This window comes from Physeter macrocephalus, chromosome 5, assembly GCF_002837175.3.
Source record: "Physeter macrocephalus isolate SW-GA chromosome 5, ASM283717v5, whole genome shotgun sequence".
NCBI classification, from domain to species: Eukaryota; Metazoa; Chordata; class Mammalia; order Artiodactyla; family Physeteridae; genus Physeter; species Physeter macrocephalus.
Genome location: NC_041218.1, coordinates 23,134,394 through 23,155,945, shown reverse-complemented (window position 1 = coordinate 23,155,945; position 21,552 = coordinate 23,134,394). Strand labels below are relative to the sequence as shown.

Here is a 21,552-nt window from a genome sequence, read left to right as displayed (position 1 = left end):
TAGCTCCCCAGCCAGGGATTGAACCCAGGCCCGGCAGTGAAAGCACCAAGTCCTAACCACTGGACCACCAGGGAATTCTCGGGTGGGTGCTGTTTAGAACGAGGGAACACTGTCTGGGGTGCAAGTAGATGATGGTCAGAAGGGAGTAAATGCAGCTGAAGAGTTATTTTCTCACCTTCTAGAATCCTCTATCCAGGCCCTCCTGCTGCCCTTCAATTTATGCCAGGGCTCTTTCAGCCTCCCCACCTGTTTCCAGGGAAATAGAGACTGAGGTGTTAGGGTTGGGGAATGTGGGAAAGGGCTCAGGGGAGTTTACATTTCTGCTTAGAGCAAATTGACTGGCTAATTTGCTTCCCCTGCTACTCACTGAAGCTTTCCCCTTGGCTCTGCCTCCAGCCCTTGATTTCACGCCCCAGAGCATTCGTAAAGTACATCTTTCTCTGTTGTCTGACACCTGGAGACCATCCACTACCTGCTCTGTCCTGGTTGAGACCGGGGGCCAGCTACCTTCCTCATGCCCTGAATGAAGAGAAGTGGACTAGGGGGCTGGTCTGTTTCAGAATTGAAGCTGGTTACAAGGGCATTCACATTATACTCACAGAAAGAGCAGCCCTTCTCATTTCTCTTCAGTGCCATACGTCCCTCTCTGTTCTGGCCTGGCCCTGGCAACAGTCCTGCTGCTGAGGTTCCCCCTTAAGGTTCGTAGATATAAAATTTCCTACAACCCAAAGACCCCACTCAGCTTCCTGCACTGTGTAACACATGTACATTTTACTACCCATTCCAATTGCCAGATCAAACTAAATCAATTTTCAGATTGTTTCAGAAAAAACACTTTATCTTCTTTTCACATTGACCATGTAATCACTTTCACCTCCCTGTTTTTTTTTGACCTTTTTACAAACTTTAAAAATATATATGTTTTCCCAGTTGAATTTAATCTCAACCATGCTCATTGGAATGCCTTTTTTAAAAAAAATTGGCCTTCTTAGCAAGGGGGGTAAAAGAGTAGATGGATGAGGACAGAAACATGGAGTTCAGATAAGGGAGCAGGACTTTTGGGTGGGGTCCTTGCATGAGGAACACACATTCCTATCCTGCAAGGCCTCCCAAATGAGACAGGATGGCTGAAAGGTCTGTCCTGTACTTATTATAAAGAGGTAAGCCCAGCTGGACCTGAAGGGGGCAACATGTGTGTGATTTAATTTTCTGTGGAAACCTACTTTATGTATATTATATGACTGTTAGGGCATCCTTAACCTGGGTCTGTGGACCCTGAGAAATTCTGCAGAAAAGTTTTATATTTTTCTGGGGTCCACAGCTTTGATGAGATGTGCAAATAGATCACAGAGAGCTCCCATTTCCCCACCCCCTCCCCAAATTAAGAACCTCTGCTATAGAGAGTGTGGCTAGGGTCATTTCACTTTGTGAGTATCTGGTGTGGCACTGAGAGTAAAAGGAGGGGCAAGGGAGATGGGAGGACCTGCAGGCCTAGATGGATACTCTGAAAGCTGCACCACTACCAAGCTCTGTGTTCTTGGGCAAGCACATTAAGCTCTCGAAGCCTTCATTGTAAAATTAGGATGATGATAGTTCCATGCTCATAAGGTAGTTGTGAGCATTAAACAAAATGAGTCCTGTGAAGTGCTTAGCATAGTGCTTGGCACATAGAGCCATCATAAACATGAAATTATTATTAGCTGTCAGCATCAGTTTCTTCTCCAGCATTCCCCCAAATATGTTAAGTTGTACAGAGTGCATAGTACTGTTATAGACCCTGCTTTCCTGTCTTTAGGACAGATCTAAATGCTTACCTTATGCAGTTGAAGAATTTATGCTCCAGAGATGAATACTGTAAAACTGGGAATAGATCAGAGCCTTTTCTATAACCTTGAGTGAAGGAAATTGAAGGTGATGTTGTTTAATGGCTCCTGCATTTGGTTATATCACTCTCCTTGGTCCAGGGCTGCTGTTCTCTTCCAGCAGCATTTCAACTTCCATCATGAAAGGTGACTTTTTTTTCACTTTTTCCTTATTATCACCACCACCATCATCCATTATTACTTACAGCATGTATGTCCTTCTGTTCCAGCTCTTCTTTAAAAATAAGAGAGAAAATGCCAGTCTTCATCTTGATAAACTATCAAATACATCTCTCATTCTTCCTTTTCCTTATTCTCTGGACACATTAGTATAAGGACTTGTTCCTAAAGGAGTCAGTGGAGATGTAAATATTAAATTAATTTAGGAAATGTGTCCACGTTGCTCCCTCCAAAAGATGCTAATATGCTATTCCAGTGCACACTAAATTACTTTTTGCCTCAGTATTTTAATTAAAGTTTAAATAAGTAAAGGTATTAAGTAGAGTTTTACTGTAAATGTGCATATTCAGTCACCATTAAAGCATGATAATAGCTTGAAAAGAACTCTTGTGTTCTTTGATACTGTACCTTTAATGCAAAGACGGGGAGTTCAGTGCCTCTGGGACTGGAAGCAGGCAGCTCCTGAGCACCAGTGTTTAGTGTGAGCTGAGAGTCCCAGGCTGCAAGCCCCACATCCTGACAGTCCCTAGAGAGCAGCGCCTGTGGCGCTCTGGGTTTGCAGGCCACCCTCCTGTAAAGTAAATGGCCCTCTTTTCCACTGACAGGGAGACCTGAAGGGAAGCTAAGATACTAGGATGGTGTCAGTCAGACCAAGCTGAGGCATTGCCTGTTCTGTAAGAAAAAGCACATGAAGGTTCATCTGTAATACAGCTGTTTCCCCTTCAGAATCATGTCTTTTTTTAAGTGGAGGGGGAGTGGGACATACTCAGAGACCTGAAAAGATTACTTCTTAGAACAAATAAGATAAGGAGAGCTCTGAGCTGTGGCTCAGAAAGAAGAAGGGTAAGGGCTGAGTACGTGAACGGGACCTGCCTCTGGGGCTGCCGGAGAAGCTGGTGCCCCACTGGGGAACTGCAGTAGCCAGGGCAGCACTCGGAGCAGCACGCTTCGCAGTCTGTCCTCCCCGGGCTGCTCTGGGAAACACACTTTGTTTGCACACAGGGTTTTCCCCATTTCAGCCAGCTAACTTTTCTCCTGAGATGAAGTTTGCATTCTGGGAAGCATGTTGGTAGATGTCATACCGGGAAAATAACTGTTTCAGTTTTGCTCTTTATTTGCCTTCTGACTGTATGCGTTAAGCATTATTATTTAGGACCTTCATCTTTTTCTTTTCTTTCTACATTCTTTCCTTTCCTTTTCTTCCTACATTCTTTCCTTTCCTTTTCTTCCTTTCTTGTTTTTTGTTTTTTTTTTAACCAATACTCCTACTATCCTCCCCGGGCTGCTCTGGGAAACACACTTTGTTTGCACACAGGGTTTTCCCCATTTCAGCCAGCTAACTTTTCTCCTGAGATGAAGTTTACATTCTGGGAAGCATGTTGGTAGATGTCATACCGGGAAAATAACTGTTTCAGTTTTGCTCTTTATTTGCCTTCTGACTGTATGCGTTAAGCATTATTATTTAGGACCTTCATCTTTTTCTTTTCTTTCTACATTCTTTCCTTTCCTTTTCTTCCTTTCTTGTTTTTTGTTTTTTTTTTTAACCAATACTCCTACTACTACTACTACTACTACTACTACTACTACCACTGCCTTGCAGTTGACTAAGTAAGCAATCTGCGTTGTTCTACCTTCACCCAGTAAGGTGGGTAGAACAGAGCTTATAGCCCTGTTTTGCAGAGGCAGCTAAAGCTAGGATTTGCCCAGGGTCACTCAGCTACTAAATAGTGAAACTGGAAACCAAACGCAGATCTCCAGGACCCTTTCTACTGCCTCTGTGGGCTCCCTTTTTCCCCCTTCACTCCATCTTGCCAATCCACCCAACCAAGAAAGTGAAGAAGGTATAAAACAAATTAAAATCATCTTTACTGTTTATCTGATTAAACTATTACTTGGTGTGGCTCACTATTTTGCAAGCTTGTTTTGAGGAATGGTCATAGCCGTATTTTGCTCGCTTTAGAAGTCAGTGTCATGATGAATCTTAACAGAAGCCAATAAGTGAATGGCATCAAAACCCAAGATCTAAAGGTGTGTCCCGGGAATTCTCTGACGGTCCAGTGATTAGAACTTGGCGCTTTCACTGCTGGGGCCCGGGTTCAATCCCTGCTTGGGGAACTAAGATAATCCTGCAAGCCACACCAAAAAATTTTAAAAATAAAATAAAATAAAAGTGTGTCCCATATAGTAGCCACTAGCTCTATGTGGCTATTTGAATTTCAATGCAAGTTAATTAAAATTAAATAAAATTTAAAATTCAGTTATTCAGTCACACTAGCCACAGTTCAAAGTGCTTAGTAGCCGTATGTGGGCTGAGGTACCGAATTTTTTATTTAATTTTAATTTATTCACATTTAAATTTAAATAGCCACATGTAGCTAGTGGCTACTAATAGACCACACAGATACAGAACATCTCCATCGTTGCCAAAGGCTCTATTGGACAGCGCTGATCTAAAGACTATGGCAGGAATACTGTAGTCTTCTGGCAAGTTGTGCCCCTCTGCACAGGGGAGGGCAGCAGAAATACGTCATGAGCCTCCCTTCCCAGTGACCTTCTCAGCACAGAGACAGCCAGCCTTTGCTAAAAAACTGCCACGTGACTACAGTAATCCGCAGCCAGTGGACAGCTGGGCAGAGGGTTGCAAGAAGAACTGGCCTATTTTTGTGCACTGCAGAGTTCCGAGCAGGAAAACCTGAGCCAGGAGGCAGTGGCAACACCTATACCCACTTCCTCGTCGCCTTATTCATGACCTAGGCCACTCGCCCATTTCCATTTGGATGCTTCACAAGTGTAAATTTCTCTTCTCAACTACAGCTGTCTTCAGGTCAGGTGCTCTAATGGATTTATCATGACCCCAAAAAGAATTAAATATCCAGAGCCTGGTGGGTTACAGGCTGAAAGAAGCCATTACCATTGGATGAATTCCAGATTTCACAATGAAACATGGCTGCTTTTGAGAAATGGGAACATGGAGATGTGTAATGGGGCTCTTGATTCTAGAACCCAAAGGGGGTTACAGTTCTCTGCCCTATGTATGTTACTCACCCAGCCCTTTCATAGCATAGAAGCTTGTCCTCCTTTCCTACTCCCTTCATTGTGACCTCCTAAAGTCCAAAAGGCCTTCCGGAATAGCTCTCATTGTGGGGAATTCCCTGGTGGCCCAGTCGTTAGGACTCCACACTTAATGCTGAGGGCCCAGGTTCAATCCCTGGTCAGGGAACTAAAATCCCACAAGCCACATGGTGCAGCCAAAAAAAAAAAAAAAAAAAAAGTGTCATTGTGATGTTTAGATTCGTCTTTCTCCTTGCAGAGTCTGCAAGTCCAGAGGGGATGTGTCGTCTCCACTACACCATCATAAACTGAGGTGGCCTCAGGCATTCATCATTTTATACCAGGAATTGCTAATCTAGGCCCTGCAGAGAAAAAGAGGGCCTTTACAATGGAATGACCACTATACTTTGGTCTCTGTTCTTAGTACTCATCTGAGCCATGGCCATGTCTTTCAGATGCTTTTAGATGCTTTCCATGTTGAAAGCTGAATGTCTTCAGAGTTGGCTTCTCGGGGCCCCAGAGGGAATTAGCACACATGTGAAGCCAGGTTGGTCTGACTGTGTTAGGTATTGCTCAGCCTGGGGAAACTTGACAAGCCAGGGATATTCTGGGCAGAGGACTCAAGTCAGGGCTTCAGAGCAGAGATTCTCAAGAAGGTGCCTGCCATCAGGCAGATAGATACCACTGACCATGGTATCCTCTCCGTCCCCTGTGTCCTCAAGGCCAAGTTACATGTTTCGTTATCTCATTCTCCTTCCCTTTAGGTCCCCAGATCTTTCTGAGTCTTTGTATTCGAAAGACAGATTCTGGTCTTAGATGATTCCAGCTCCTTGTAACCAAGACAGAATCTTGGTGCCTGTCATTGCAGGTAATATTCTGTAAAGGGATTTTTTTTTTTTTTTTTTTTTTTTTTTGCATACCAAATCCAGAGCCATAATTGGGCAAGTTTAACTGGAGTCATTTCTATTCAATATGTGGATGAAAAAGCGGTTTTAATTGAGCATGTAAAAAGGGGATTAATCACTGTTCACACAAGAACCAGAATATCATAACAGGAAAAATTCTTACAGAATAAAGTTTTTAAGGTTCTTGGGTAAAGGGAACTTTCCTCTTTTTACTTATTATGCTTCCATTAGGATTTTGAAGGAATGTCAGCACACTGTTATTAACTCTAATAGCTTGCACAGCTCAGCCAGTATGGTTTGGGGCCCTCTGGCTCTCAGATTACCTGTGTAAATACAGGGATTCACTTCCCAGCTCTACCGTTTGCTTCATAAAGAGCAAATGTGCAGAACCCCGCAGCAGCAGCCTAGCAGAGCAGTAAACTGAACAGGATGAACGTGCTTCCTTTTTGTGTGATGCTCTTTCCCCATCCTCCTGCCAAGAGCAGGCTATCAAATGAAAGGGAGGTTGTGGTCGGAGTCAGTAAAGTGAATGTCTAAGTGGCACCTGCTTCATTCAGCAGATCTGCTTTCCCGGCGCCTCCCACTGCGTATCTGCTCCTGACAAAGCCTCTTTTCTCCTTCTGTTGGTCAGACTGAAAGCAAAGGCCCAGCAAGGAGACATATTGGTTTTACTTTGTCAGCACAATTGCCTGTGACATTATAATTATACCAAATCTTCATTATTAGAAAGGCCCCAATTTAGAGATTTTCAGAGCCTAAATGAGGTTTTCGAAAGTAGAATCGGTAAAAACATCTTTTCTGTTGTAAAGCTAGCAAATGGATCTGAGAATCATTGAAGGGGTCTAAATATGGAAACTGAGACACTGCTCTGAGCGAGACTACAAAGACACTGCTATCAGATTGGCTCACTAAAGAGGCGTCCAGCAATTCTCTGACTCTTCCCAGCCCAGCCTCTCCCTACTGCTTGTAGGGCTATAATGTATAGCTATACTATAGTACTCTCAAATGCTGATAAATTTTCTCACCCAGAGGCCTAGGAGGTAGGGTATGTTAAAATAAGTTGATGGGGTAGGGCAGCAAAGGAAAAAACCTGTGATATAAATAAGAGGAATGCCAGGGAAATATATTTTAGGTAAGTGCAGAGCATCCAATTTCAGATTGAGTTTCCATCTAAACAAAGGCAACACTTATGTTCTACAGTGTGTGTGAACTGAAGCATGCTTATGGTGTGGAGTTGGCTCACTGGAAGCTCTGGGAAGGTTTTAGAGCTACGCCCTGGCTCTCTAAACTGAAATTAACTAAAATCAAATAAAATTAAAGACTCAGTTCCTCAGTTACACTAGCCACGTTTCAAGTGCTCTATAGCCACCTTACTGCCAGTGCACAAATACAATGTGCCCATCTTCACAGTGAGTTCTTGTGTACAGGACTGTTTTAGAGATTGGTCTCTACCTCCTGAAATGTCTTGACTGCTTAAGTGAGCCTTGGACTTTCAATTTCAGGCTTGCTGGAAAGGGAAAAGGAAATTTGCCTGAATGTTTTTGGAACAACTTCCAGCCATGTTACTTGACTATAAGTTTTGTCTTTTCACCTTAAAATTATTTTTCCTCCAAGAATCTCCTGTCCTTTCCCCACCCCTTGCTCACTCCTCATAAAACAATAATAATAATGATAATAATGAATTGTAACCATGAGAAAGGACTTTAATTTTAGGAATGCCCACTTACAGCTGACTTGCTTCCTGGCCTTCCCTTCCTTAAGCTTTCACATCCCTCCCTACTATTTGACTGGAGAGTTCTTTTCTCATTAAACAGAGCTTCTCATTGACAAGAGGGCATGTGAACACTCAGGGGCCAAGAGCGTGTATATGGATTGTTCATTTTGTGCACGACATGGGGCGTGAACAACACTCCTGGGGGTGGAGCACTGAGCTGGTGGCATCTTCCATTTTCAGCTCCTCTGGGGAGCAAGGGAAGGACCTTTAAGCTTGTTTCTTCCATTTGTCTGCCTCCAGTAGCTACTACATGGTTGATTTGACTCCTGTGAGAAAACCTATATGAAATAATAATACTACCCCAAATTTAGACAGTATCTCTTTTCTCAGGAATTTAAAGCATATAAATATAATGTTGCTTATGCTCAAAGCAGCCCTGTGAGACAGAAATGGCCTGTCAGTTTTATAAATGTAAACATAGTCAATTCTTAGTTGCCACACAGAGATTATCTGGTATGCAGATGACCCATGACACATTTTAAATTCTTGGACAGTTTCTCTAAGCAAGCCAGGGTAAGCCTGGCCCATCTCTTCCAACCCCAGCCAGCTGCTATGTTCTTAAGGAATATAAGTTAGTTTTCGTATTAGCTTAAAGAAGACATAATTAGAAAGTAAGTCTGATACTCCAATAAAGATGTTTAAAAAAAAAAAGAAGAAAGAAAGTAAGTCTGCTACAAGAAAAGCACATCATAAGTTCCAGTTGAATGGCGTGGTGCGGAGGAAATGACCTCTCCTGCCTTTGGCTCAGCTAAGAGCTGACTGTAAGATCTACTTTTAGACACATGTGCATCATCGGCACTCATTGTGCTGGCGTGTTTGCCAAAGGATTTGTAAACCTCCACAGGTGGATGTCAGAGACACCTTTGAGGCCCAGGCACCAGGGTGTGGGTGGAGGCCGTCTTCCTGCTGCTGTCTCTCCACACCACTTTCTGGCGGCCCTTCCTGCTCAGCGCTTTTGAAAAGTTCTGTATTCTTGTCAAGCCTCTGTATGGCATATGGCCCATTGCGAGTGGATGCTGACAGAATGCCACAGGGGGGGTTCATCTTTGCGGAAGGAAGGAAGCGGCTAGAGGGTAGAGTAACTAAGAGGCTATAACCTTCCAGGCGCTGCATCCTACCTGGGTGGCGGGATTCCTCTATTCTATGCTCTTCATCACCCAGTCACCTAATGGTTTTAGTAACCGCTGATGACTTTGTGTAGATCCATTATTTCACCAAGAGTTTCAAAATAGTGATTTCTCTAGTGTTATTATTCCTTCTGCCTTTATTAGCTGGAATTCTTTTATAAAGAACTTGTTCCCATTAACAATTTGGTTATGCTAAATAGAGTCCAGGTAGGAAAGGCAGGATAAATAATCGATTAAAATGAAGTTTATAAGATAGATTTCTTTCTTTGTGACCATCAAACCCCATAACTGTTTATTTCCACTTTCCAGTATGCTGTCTTCAGGTGTCTTACTGCCTAAAGCAAATTTAATTCTGCCCTTTGCACGCTCTTAGAAAGTTGTAGTGATGTTTGTTTGTTTGCTTGCCTTCTAAATGGTGCTCTACAGATTGGGCTAAGTGAGGGGTTGAAAAATCAGGAGAGCATCTTTGGAAGCCTTTTGCCTCCGTCTTTCCCTCTTCAGATAGAGGAGGCAAGGACTGGATGCTGGGTACAGGGGGCTGGGGCTGGGGGTCCTTACACTCGTCTCTCTCCTTTTGTGCCTATTTGAAATTTTCCATAGTAAAAAAATTGAAAATAATAACAGAAAAATAAATAACTCTCCATTCTTAACTCTGGATAACTCCTGATTGGCCCTCGTATTCATTTCTACACCTGACTATTGCAAACTCTTAAACAGCTTGGTAGCTTTCTCCTGAGGTTTCTGTCATGTGGCCTCTATTTCCTGTTTAAAGATATCAGCTCTTCACATATTGCTCACACCCTGTCCACAACATAGACTTTGGAGACTTTGGGTGTTCTCCCTGCGTCCCTTCCCAGTGATCTCTGGAAATTTACTGTATAGCTCCTGCCCTTCTCTGTACATCTCTGATCAGATGTCCTCCTTAGCATATACATGTCCTGCAGGCTTTAGCTGAACACTTTTCTCTCCTGCCATTTTCAGTTTAAAGCCCTCTTGGTCAGGCAACAGACCTTGGAGTCAGCTTGTTCAATCTCACATTGGGAGTTCAGTCTCCAGGATTTAAACCATCGTGATTCTGAACTCTGAAGCACAAAACCCTGATTTCGTTAATGCTCTTGGGCACTTCGGTAATTTCAAGAGGGAATTGTGAAATTATATCTCCAAAATATGTTTTGAAATACATTCACTAATAAAGTAAAAATGAATTCACTTTTAACGTTTGGCTTATGGGATACAGGCAGGAGGATTTTCTTAGTGGTCTGCAAAATCAAGGCTAAGGACACAGTGACGCTGTCCTACCCAGAGAGGGTCATTGCTATGGAAGTTATTCCAGAAAGTGGTTTTTCCAAGAGAGCCTTGAGATTGTCTAGCAAGAGGGGAGAAAACTTTGAATGCTGAGAAGTGCCTATTACACCAGGGTACCTGTGAGGCTGCTATTGGCTTCATGAGAATATTCAGTACTTGCCAGATGTAATACATATTTTAATCCATAAATCCCTCAAATGCCCTCAAAAGCCACGGACTTAAAAAACACGGAAAAGGAAGATTAAATATCCCAGAAGCAGCTAATATAACAGAAACAGAACCACTGGGAGAGAAATGCTTTTTCTGTTTCCCCCTTGTCTTACTATTATGAGGGTTACCTGGAGCTCCTTTTCATTTGATATCGACATTCTTTTCATGACCTTCCTTTTCTTGCCCTCATCTGTCCTCTTTTCATCTGGTCCATGTTTGTTATTCTCAGCCTCTTTATCTGCCTGCCACCTGCCTACTGCACTAGCTTCTTTACCTGATTTCCCTTCATATTCTCCCATTTCTATACCAGAACACACCATGCCTGTTTTTCTTCATATAATAGTGGCTTTCCTTAGATGTCAGGCACTGATGTAAACTTCTTTCCAGGCCTGAAGATAAGATTTTTTAAAGGACTTCCCTCCTGCCTGTCATCCCTAAAAACACTTACAGATACCCTCGATGGCTCTTTAAAAACTGCAGAAGTGACTTAGGTAATACGATACATGGTTTCATTTCTTATTTATTCCCATCCCTTCTAGTCACAGTCTTCTGGTTCCCCATTTAAGCCAGCATTTTCCTAATATTGATACATACAGTTCACTTTCATGTCCATAAACCACAGAAGGCATTACATTGTGAATTTTTCCTTTGGGCTTTAAGAATTATTGCACTTCCACCAACTGTTGTGTTTATTTCATAATTTATTTGTTTAGCTGTTTTTCTCTCACAACTATCAATATTTTTCTTCCAACTAAAGATATTTCCATGACCAACTTGGAAGGCCTTTGGGCTGAAAGATTCAGTTACAGCAAACAACAATTCCCAAAGGTTTCCCAGATTGTGAGGGCAAATGAAAGGCCCATTCTTCCTCAGGCCGTCTGTCCTGCTCTATCTTGTCATGGAGTGGGGTGGGGGGAGGGCAGTCTGTGGTTCTGGGTGACCCTGACTGGGCCTGCAGCTCTGTGCTCTACTGGGCTCTAGCCTGTGTTATTAGTTTTTGGGTTTAGAAGTTTATCAGCATGATGACATCATATCATACTGTCCCTGATCATATTTTTAACATTCTTAATACTGATTAATGGTTTAGCCTAGGTTGTTTATTTACGGATGCACTGAATCAGCAGCTATTTCATATATGTCGTGGTGCAGTTCCAGTGCCTGTTCTGACCATAGCTGCATTCGGAAAGGAAGCTGCCTGCCAGCCCATCTGCCCTGATTTCATGGGTTTTATCTCTAATCTTTACATCTTTGAAGGCCTTTGGCGAATGATGTGCTTACTGGCAGGAGCAAATCGCTGCTGAAAGGAGATCTGTGCTGTCTCTGCTTTCCTTTCTGCTTCCTGAGAGCTTTAGTCTAACATCTGTGACCCTAGCCAGACTTCATCAAACCTCTTATTCAAAGTCATCTTTGAAAGCAGCTGACATTTATTGTACACCTACTGTGTGCCAGGCACTGTGCCAGACTTTATGTCAGCACATCTAATTCTCAACAACGCTGTGAAATTAGTAATGACCATTTTACGTATGAGGAAAGTGAGGCTCACAAGCCAGTAAGTGAAGGAGCCAGGATTCACACATAGCTTTTTCTGACTGGGAAGCCTTTAATGGAAATAAAACCTTCTATTTTACCCTCACATAAAATGCACCTGAACTACCATACAGCATTTGGCTGTGCTACCTTAATAATGTTGTGGAGAAAATCCTACTCATTCTGGAGCAGAGTAAAAGGCTTTAAGCCTCTTCAGGCTGCAGAGGCCAAGGCTAATGGGAATGTAATCAAGTTTCTGAAAATCATGAAGAACATGATCAATTGTCATATTCAATTATTAACATCTACTATGTTCAGGTTGCTCAGTATTCAAAGACATAGTCCTGCCAACAATCTAAGTAAGCACATTTGTATAGAGAAAAACTAATTATTTGGAAACAGGTTAGCACAGATCTGGTGCCAAATGAATGGTGAGGCAGTAAAATCCCCTGAAGGAGAGAACCTAGTGGACTTTTGTGTCTGGGGGAACCCCTGAAAGACAGGGAAATTGTTGAAAGAACAGGACCTGGGTTGGCAGGGATAATTCTAGGCCAGAGGGATCTGGCTGAGTAAATACATGTGATGGTTAGGGTATACTGAGAGGACAGATATGGTTGTGATGAAGGGGTAATGTAGAGTATTTATGGGAAAGGCTGGTGTAATCCCTCATCTATTAGCTATTTGGACTTTATTTTTCCCTTAGCAGAGAGCCGCCAAAAAGGCAGGGAGAGGTGGCGGGGTGGCCATTGCCAAACAATATTTCAAGAAGATTTAGCTAACTGTGCTGTATAGATTTATTCATCAAATCTCAGAATACTAAAAGAAGTTAGTCTTGGGAAAAATGAATTAATTCCCCTAAGTAACTTCCAATTATACGCATACGTGTGTGTGTGTGCACGCGCGCGTGAGAGAGAGAGATCCATTACATGTTAGGTAAGTGACGAAACTCATTACCTCGTGAGGGGTCAGGAATAGAGTAGATCAGCTTATGAATGGTAAATCGAGAGTGTGCAAGGCTGTGACACCAACCTTTAATTTACTCTCATTGGCGCCCATGGTCTACCACAAAGCCTCCCCTGGTGACACCATCAGAGACAGACCACTACAGAACCTCATGACCTCCTGTTTTGCAGAAAACAAGGCCAAGCAAATGTCTGAATTTTCAGAATGTGCCCCCATGTCCATCACCTCGTGTGGAAGTTTTAGAAGATCCCTCTGGCTTCTGTGGGGGTAGGCGGGGGAGAACAGGGTGCAGTGGAGCCAGGGCCGAAACAGGGTGATCACAGGGGAAGCTAAAATGTAGTCCAGGCAAGAGAGGATAGGAGTTTGTCCAGGGTGGCGGCAGTCGTGTGGTTGAATTCTAGGTTTATATTTGAAAGGAGAGTTGACAGGATTTGCTGATGAATTGCACGAGAAGTCAAAGATGGCTTGACTTCCAAGTTTCTGGCCTGAGCAACTGGAAGGATGTAATCGCCACTTGTTGAGGTGGGAGAAGAGTAGGAGGAGTGTGTTTGACCATTTGGGCTCAAGAATGATACCCAGCTGGTAGAAAAACAGAGCAGGGTCAGGTCTCATTTTCTTTTTACAGGGGAATGTGGTCTTGGAGCCAGCAGTTCCTCCAGGATTTGGGGCTGACTGCTATTTGACAAGGAAATCCTTGTGCTGGGGCCTGAAGTTCCTGAGTCTCTTTTGGCCTCTTTTTCCATTTTGGCCAATTCTGTAAACCTTACCAAGAAGCCTGAGAGGAGAGGCAGCAGTGAGCCCAAAGGGGATAGTCCTCTCCCTTCTGGGTCCCTGCTGGACATAGTGCTCGATGGTAAGGGCTTACTAGTGCGTGCAAAGGCTCCCAGGTGCTTCACTTTACCACAAACTCGGTCATCTTGAGGGGGAAAAAAGTCACTCAGTCTCTCTCAGTCCGTGTTTTGTTTTGTTTAAGTAAACTTTTTGTCTGTTTACTTTTGAATTTAAAGAAAAGGGGGATTAGATTTTCTAAACTGAAGAACTCTGAGGTTTCTTATAGCTTTGAAAGAGGGGGGTACTACAGATTGGGGTACTAAAATCTTCAGGATTTTGTTAAGTATGTGCCTTTATAAGTCCATGGTTCTGCCAAAGGAACTTGCCTATCATTTGTGAAAGGGAAGAATACCTGCCCTGCCTACTGCTCCAGAGTCTTAGCAGAAATCTAGTGATATGCAGTGGGTGTGAGAGGGCTTTGAAAAGTGCTGTACAAATGCCAGGAGAGTCTTATTACTAGGATTGTGCTAGTCTTATTACTAGGAAGTTCTCTTGAAGGAGAACTTCAAGTCCTTAAAGTAGAATGGGAGGGGCTTCTGGTTGCCTAATCAATCAACATGACCCAGAATACAAGCTTAGATTAACATACGCCTTCTAGATTAGGGCTAATCAGGGGCAGGCTGAGCAGATGCAGGGACAGTCCTGGCCTGATTACTGAACCTCAGCATTTAATCATCTCTCTTCCAAGGGCAGCCGGCCGATTTAGTGCACGCTGGGTTTCCAAGCCTCTAGCCCCCTCCCCCTTTCCCTTGCCACAGACATAAAGGCTGCTAGGTCAGAGACACTGAGTCGATTTAATCTAATCCCATGTCAGAATGGCTGTGTGTGTGAGAGAGAGAGATTCTAAAATCCCCACGATGGGATGGTAATGCACTTATTTAAGGTAGAGGTGGACTAAAACTGCATGTAGAAAATAATGGACTTGGGATTTCAAGGCATTTGAGGTTACAAAATGACCCCGTATATGGAATTTCTCCCACTGAGAAGCTTTTTAGATATGTAGTCGCCGTCACCAGTTACTCACTCTCGAGACAGCTTTATATGGGAGTCATTTTATCACCCAGTTGTAGAGGTCAAATTTACTCCTTCCCTGACTGAGGTGAATGAAGTACAGAAGATGAAATCTTTAAAAATGGTTTCATTTGGATGAGCTCTGAGTGTAGTTGTTTTTGTATTGCTTTCTCTGGACTGAGAGCTCCCATTCTGAAACAGCCTGATCACCTGAAGACTCACCCACTTCAGTCATTTAGTCCCTAGGTGAGAACACCTGTGAAATCTCAGAAGGCAGGTTTCATTCATGTGTGTAGAAAACATTTACTGAGCACCTGCTGATCACTAGGGACTCAAGTATGGAGACTCCATCTCTCCCTTTAGGAATTTACAGTCTCCTTGGAGATAAGACATGCAAACAGTGATAAAGAATATGACCATAGCCTCCATGGATGCCAGTGCAAAGTGCTGTGGGCCCTTGGGGAAAGAGGAGCTAAGACAGAGGAGGAGAGATTGGAGCCGACTACTGAAGGGAGAATAGAAGCTCATTCAAGGAACCAAGCCAGGGACAGTCATTCCAGGCAGAAGTCACAGTGTGTGCACACCGTGGAGGTGTGTGTGGAGAGAACCTCAATCAAATAGTTCGCCTGCCTGGAATGTACAGTGGGTGGGGATTCATGGATCACCAGGCTGAACTGAGCAACGGGCTGATGTGAAGGGTTGAAATACCTGCAAAGGGATCTGGACTTTACATCCCACAGGCCATTGGAAACCACTGAAGAATTGTAAAAGAGGGCAACAAGATCAGTTTGTGTTCAAAAGATCATTCTGGTTATAGCAGTGTCAGCCAATTTGTATTTTTGCATTTGAACCTTTCTCCATTTTATTTTGGGGCAAATCTTCCACGATACTAAAAAGTGTTTTAACGACAGTGTTGGGCATGGACCCGCACCCTAGGTGACCCAAACACATCATAAGCCCGGGTGGAAGAGATTTAAGTCTCACAGTTCTTCAAGGTTCTCTCCACCCCATCACTAACCGAGGACGGTCGCTCATAGTCAAGAAGAAGCTCCCCACCCATAGTATTCACTGTATTTGTAAAGTATGTAACTTGTTCCCCAAGCTTGGAGCTTTTGGAACTGAATCAAGCCCAGAAGCAACAACAGTGAAATGAGACTGATCTTTGCTTCTGGGTTTGGTTGCTGTTTACTAACATGTGGGTTCTTTGGAGGTGTCCTGGTTTTGCCACAGGGCATTTTGGGTTATTTCACTAACTTTTTCTGTTTTGACCAGAAGAGAGGATGAAAGTGAAGATGATCAAGATACACTGGGGTGATGGAAGGGGGTCATTTGGTCTTTAGATACAATCAGGCCCATGCCTAGAGTCTAGGCACTGGGGAGTAGAGCCCAGCTGCATGTTGGTTGAGGCCAACGATAGAGTCCCTTGGCCTGCTGCCCTTGAGGCTGTGTTGATGCCAGTGTTTGGCACACCTTGTACCTCATACGGTGGGGAATAGAACATGAACCAGAGCCAAGCCTGGCCTTGAAGGAGACTTCAGTCTAGTGGGAAGGCATATCTACATGCATTAACTGGGCCAAGCCAGATTATACCCCACTGTCGAGCACTTATTGAGAACCCCAAGGAGGCTGCTATCAGTATTGACTAGGGCTGGGATAGGCTTCCAAGAGGAGGGTGTGACCAATATGTTGGGGATCTGAGAATAGTCCAGGGTGATACCCAGAGCACAGGGAATAAGGGAAATGAGACTGGACAAATCACAAGAGGTTCTGAATACCATACCCAACATTTGAACTTTATTATAGGCTTTGGGAACCTTTTTAACATCAGGGGATTTGAAATTTTGAGGTTGGGGCATGACGAGTTATAGAAAGATAAGAGGTGGCAGGAAGGGGTGAACGGAAAGAGGAATTGATTAGAGACATGTAAGAGCCATTTGCAAAGGTCTAGATGAAAGAAATTGAACCCGACAGCCTTCTGAAGCCAACGCGTGGCCCCTCAGCCTGCTTCTTCCCAGCGTCGCTTGGGAGTGTGAGCTGGCCTCCTCCTTCCTCCTCTTAGGTCCCAGCATCTCAAGTGTGAGGATGGTGGGCCATGCCTTGCATTTCCATTAACACACACCAGGGTGAGCCTGGATTCCCAAAAATGTCGACAAAGCGGAACCTCAAGCCCCATTTCAGGTTGCATCATCGAATACTTATTTCTAAACTGGCAACACTTACCCCTACAAAACAATTAGATACAATTTGACATTGTAAAATAACATTTTATTTTATGTTTGATTTTTTTTTGCATTAGGAAATATTGTTAAAACATCCCTTTTTAAAATTAATTTTTATTTTCATCAAAGTGCTATATAGTTTTAAATGACAAAAAGGACTAAAAGCCTTTTTAAAAAAAATATTTGTACCCCAAGGGCAACACTTCTTGCTCTTTTTTCTGGTATGTATCTTTATTGCGCTAAACAATAGTCTTGAGTTGAGACATTATTTGTTATCAATTTTTGATAACTCAGTTTCTATGTTTATATTGTTAGAAACATAAAATTTTATAAACGTAAAAATTGTTCACTGCCAAGACGAGTGGGTATGGTTAATCCTTGCTTTTTTTTTTCTTCTACTTTTTAAGGAGTAATCACCGGTTCTACCCAATTCTGGAAGACCCCTCGAGGTACTTTATCCCACGAGCTCATGCCACTTCCCCTCTGTCCTCTCAGACGTGCTGCACAGCCCCCTTCCTGGGCCCTCCTGCTGCCCCCAAGCTCCCTACAGTGGATTCTCTGTCTCCTAGACCCCACGGCCACTTATTTCTTAAGTTTTCTCTCTCGTTTCTGTAGGGCATATCCTTCAGAGCTTCCAAAGAAAGTGTGCGTGGCGGGCCAGTTTTTAGAGCCCGTACAAGTCTGCAGATGTGTTTATTCTGCCCCCACGCTTAACTGACCCGGGTGTCGTTTCATAGTCTGGAGAGAGAATTCTAGGCTGAAGGCATTTTCTCTCAGACATTTGAAAACACTGCTCCATCATCTTCTAGCCTCCAGGCTTGCTTCTGAGAAGTCCAACAATATTATGATTTCCAGTTCTTTGTATATGACGATTTTTTTTTTCCTTTCTCGAATCTTTTGGGAGCTTTGCTTTATCCCTGGTGTTCTGAAATTTTGCAAAGCTGTGTTTTAGCATCTGATCTTTTTTCATCTGTCCTGCTGGGCACCTAGTGGGCCTTTTCAATCTGAAACTCATATTTTTCAGTTCTCGAAATTTACTTACAACGTGTCTGATAATTTCCTACCTTCTGTTTTTTCTAGTCTCTGGAATTCTCTTTTATCAGAGATTGGACCTCTTAAGGTCTCCTACTTTCCATCTTTTAATCTTTCCTACTCTCTAGAAGATTTCCTTGACTTTACCTTCTGATCTTTCTGTGGCATGGATTTCATCTATTTGATTTTTAAAGAATTTTTCTCTCATTCCTTTTTAATAAAGCTATCCACTTTTCTGATACAAACCTTTTCTCTCTCTGAAGACATTAGAGTTTGGGGGCATTCATTTTTGTTTTTTCTGCTCCCCACATCGTCTCTGTTCCCTCTGTGTTCCCTAAGAGTGAGACACTGAAACCCTGATTGTCGGCGTGTGCAGGGCAGAGCTGGGTGGCCTGTAGGCCTTGGGGTGGTAAATATTAGGGCCGCAAGCCAGGTTTTTCATTGTCTCCGCACCCCCCTCCCCTCACCTCCCCACCCACCACATGTCACCGTAGGTCTTCTCTGCAGCCTCCCCGGGTCAGTTTCTCAATACGGTGGGTGAACTTCAGATGTCCTGTCAACAAAGGTCTGGGTGTTGGGGTTGGTGGGACCCACTGGTCCAGTAAGTTGAATACAAGCTGTCAGCTAACGCCTGTTTTTGGCTTCTTCCTCTCGTTCTGCAGTGGCTGAGCCTCCATGTCCTGAGCTCTCTGGGACACAGGAGTTGCAGCTTCCCCTTCTCTGATAAGTCAGAACGCCTTTACGTTTGCTTTGCATCTTCCAGAAATATGTTGACATCCCTCATTTATATCTTTTTTTCCTCCTTCACTATAATTTTTATTTTAGAAGGAAGAGGAATTTTATATGTGCATTTATTCTGTCTTATTTAATTGGAAATCTTTTTTTTAATATGTTATATAAAATTATCAACTTTCCTTTCTTAGGGAGGACTGCCCTTTTCTGAAATTATTTGCTTCCTCCTTTCTTTCTGTTAAACCCTCCTTTCTAAAATAATAGTGATATTAGGAGGTAGTTGGGGGTCTTTTTTTTTTTTTAAGTTGACCCCAGAACGTATTTAAAAATTTTACTGGTCTATGAAATCTAATATCAGAAAACTAATTACCTAGGCTTTTTTATTCTTTTTTCGTTTTTAAATAAGCTGACTCTGAGGAGAGGGATAATGGCCAGAAGACAGGATAGGATTGAGGGAGAAGCTTTTCCAAGCTGAGAGAAACTTGAGCATAGGCAGCCAGAGGGTTGAAGAAGTCAGTGTAGCAGAATATCAAAGAAAATTAATGGTGGCCTTTCCTGGAGAAGAAGGCAGTCAGAAGAGATGGACTTGTTGAGAGGAGAATTCACACCTGATGGGCCTGTGTATGCTTCCTAAAGTTGAAGGTAGGCCGGCAGGCAGGGTCATCTCTTGGCAAGTTGGGGAGGCCCTGTTCTGAGGCATGTTTCTACAATTTCTCCAAATTTTCTTTCCTGATAGTCTGTTTTAAAGAATTAAAATGGGGTGAGAAAAGGGTTGTATTTGTGCCTGGACAGTGGGTGTGCAATTACCTGAGGCTGCAGACAGTGATACTCTGAGGGCTGGAGCTGATTGCCCTGTCCAGCCAGCATCTGAGAAGCTGCACCCAATCCCCACCAACAGTCTCCCCTTGTCTCCCCAGGACTGGTCCAGATCCCTGTGAGCATGTACCAGACTGTGGTAACCAGCCTCGCCCAGGGCAATGGGCCGGTGCAGGTGGCCATGGCCCCTGTGACCACCAGGATATCGGACAGCGCAGTCACCATGGACGGCCAGGCTGTGGAGGTGGTGACGTTGGAACAGTGACATGCAGCCATATCATGGCATCGTTTTCTAGTCTACTTCAAAATTTTTTACACGTTTGCAGAGGTGCAATCAAATGGAATTAAGTCTCTCGACTTTGGAAGAAAAGTTTTGTTAACCTTTTTTTTAAAAAGGAAGAAAGGCAGCGGATTTTGGAATTGCATTTTTTTAAAGCACCACTCTTGATTTTCTGGGATTGGTGGAACAAGATACTGCGTTGTCAATTTCACTGTCCCAAAAAAGCCAAATTGTGGCAAGGACTTCTTTCTGCGAAAACGTGTGTATACTTCTAAGTGTGTATGTGTGAGTGTGAATATATGTATATGTGTACATATGGATATACACATTTACATATATATATAAAGTATATATGTGTGTGTATGTATATGTGTGTATGTGTGTGTGTGTGTGTGTGTGTATATACATATGTATGTATGAAACCCGCATGGAATTATCTGTATGAGATCAAGGTGAGCTGTGGAAAAAATAATTCACCCAGTTTAGTGGGTGTTGGGTACGTGGCCAGACACAGCCACCGGTTTTTGTTCATACCAGGGTCATGCGTTGAGCTACTGACAAACTCAGGCAGAGGTGACCATGCCCTTCACCAAAGCTGCCTCCCAGTGGCCACCCAGAACTCTCCCTGCTGGACTTGCCTGAGGAAGGATGTTCCAGAATGGGGTGAGGTCCAGAAATCGTGCTTGCAAGGTCCAGGGGCCTCGTGGTCTGGCAGTTGGGACGCTCCTCGGGCTGGCCCAGGTGCTGACCTTGCCACGGGCAAGTGAATGTCCTTAAAACTCCCAGGCAGGGACGAGAGGGTTTTCCTCAGCCTCCCATCCATCTCCTCCCCTCCCCAGGAAACCTTCTTGATCTCATGACTATTAACATGTCGCTTTGGTTTTAAGGTCAGTCCTGAATTGGTCGTGTATATGAACTGAAGGTAACAGAAGTATTAAGGGTTTGAGGAGTGCGTGCGTGTTAAGTGTGCTTGTGGGTGTGTGTGTGTGGTGGGGAAAGAATGGGGGGGGTGGGAGGGGTTGGAAGGGGAAAGGAAGGAGGGAGAGAAAAATCTTCAAAGACCAGGTTACACCAATGGGAGCAATTTTTTCCTTTCCTGTAACTTTCTGTAGCTTAACAGAGGAGACTGAAACTGACGGGGGCACCTGGCGCGAGGAAGGTTGGCCATCACACTGGGGGACGTTAGAGAGAGAGGGCTGAGGGTGCTTCCTGCACTCCTGGATCAGGCCCTGTTTCAGAAGGAACCCTGCAGTTTTCCCAGATGCATCCTGCTGGGCCCGGGCCCCCGCACAGCTTCCTTCTCACAGGTGTTGATTGGTCTGGGTGTTCTTGTAACTAAATTCTGTGATTTCTCAGCTGCAAGCCCCAAGTCTCCAGCGGCTAAATTCACCTGACTTTTTGACAGGCCAAATCTCTGCTCCTTGAGTACAGGGACAACTCTTCCTCCCTCCTCCCGGGCCCCCCATGTGTGATAGTGTATTTAATGTGTTTTTTTTCTTTTAATGCGACATTAAAAGATTCTTCACGTTTTGCTCAGCCTTTGAGAAGAGTTTCAGATTCTTGTATTTGCTTGTTTTATATAAAACTATCCAATGTTCTTTGTATGTTTTTTTCTGTACGTAATGGGGGGGAGGGAGGGGAAATTTACATAAAACAGTCCTAGTTCTACAATTTGTTATTTTTTTAATTATTATTTTTTATCATCGTTGTGAAACTGTCCAGGGGCT

The 21,552-nt window shown here is 43.6% G+C and overlaps 1 protein-coding gene across 12 annotated transcripts in view; it reads left to right on the top strand.

Annotated features, from left to right (window-relative positions):
• Nucleotides 1-20,796, top strand: part of NRF1 (nuclear respiratory factor 1) — a 129,436-nt gene extending 108,640 nt beyond the window's left edge. For 2 of the 12 annotated variants that reach the window (XR_003679732.1, XR_003679731.1), the window contains exons 11-12: nucleotides 17,373-19,371; nucleotides 19,647-19,734. Coding sequence is in view for 4 of the 12 variants with exons in the window: in XM_024129236.3 (XP_023985004.1) it covers nucleotides 17,373-17,414; nucleotides 19,647-19,810 (206 nt within the window). In the remaining 8 variants the exon portion in view is untranslated. Of the gene's footprint in view, nucleotides 1-5,857; nucleotides 5,962-17,372; nucleotides 19,372-19,646 lie in introns of those variants that run through there. The other 10 variants (XR_003679733.1, XR_003679735.2, XM_024129236.3 and 7 more) reach the window with 10 other exon arrangements.
• Nucleotides 20,797-21,552: the final 756 nt, after the last annotated feature.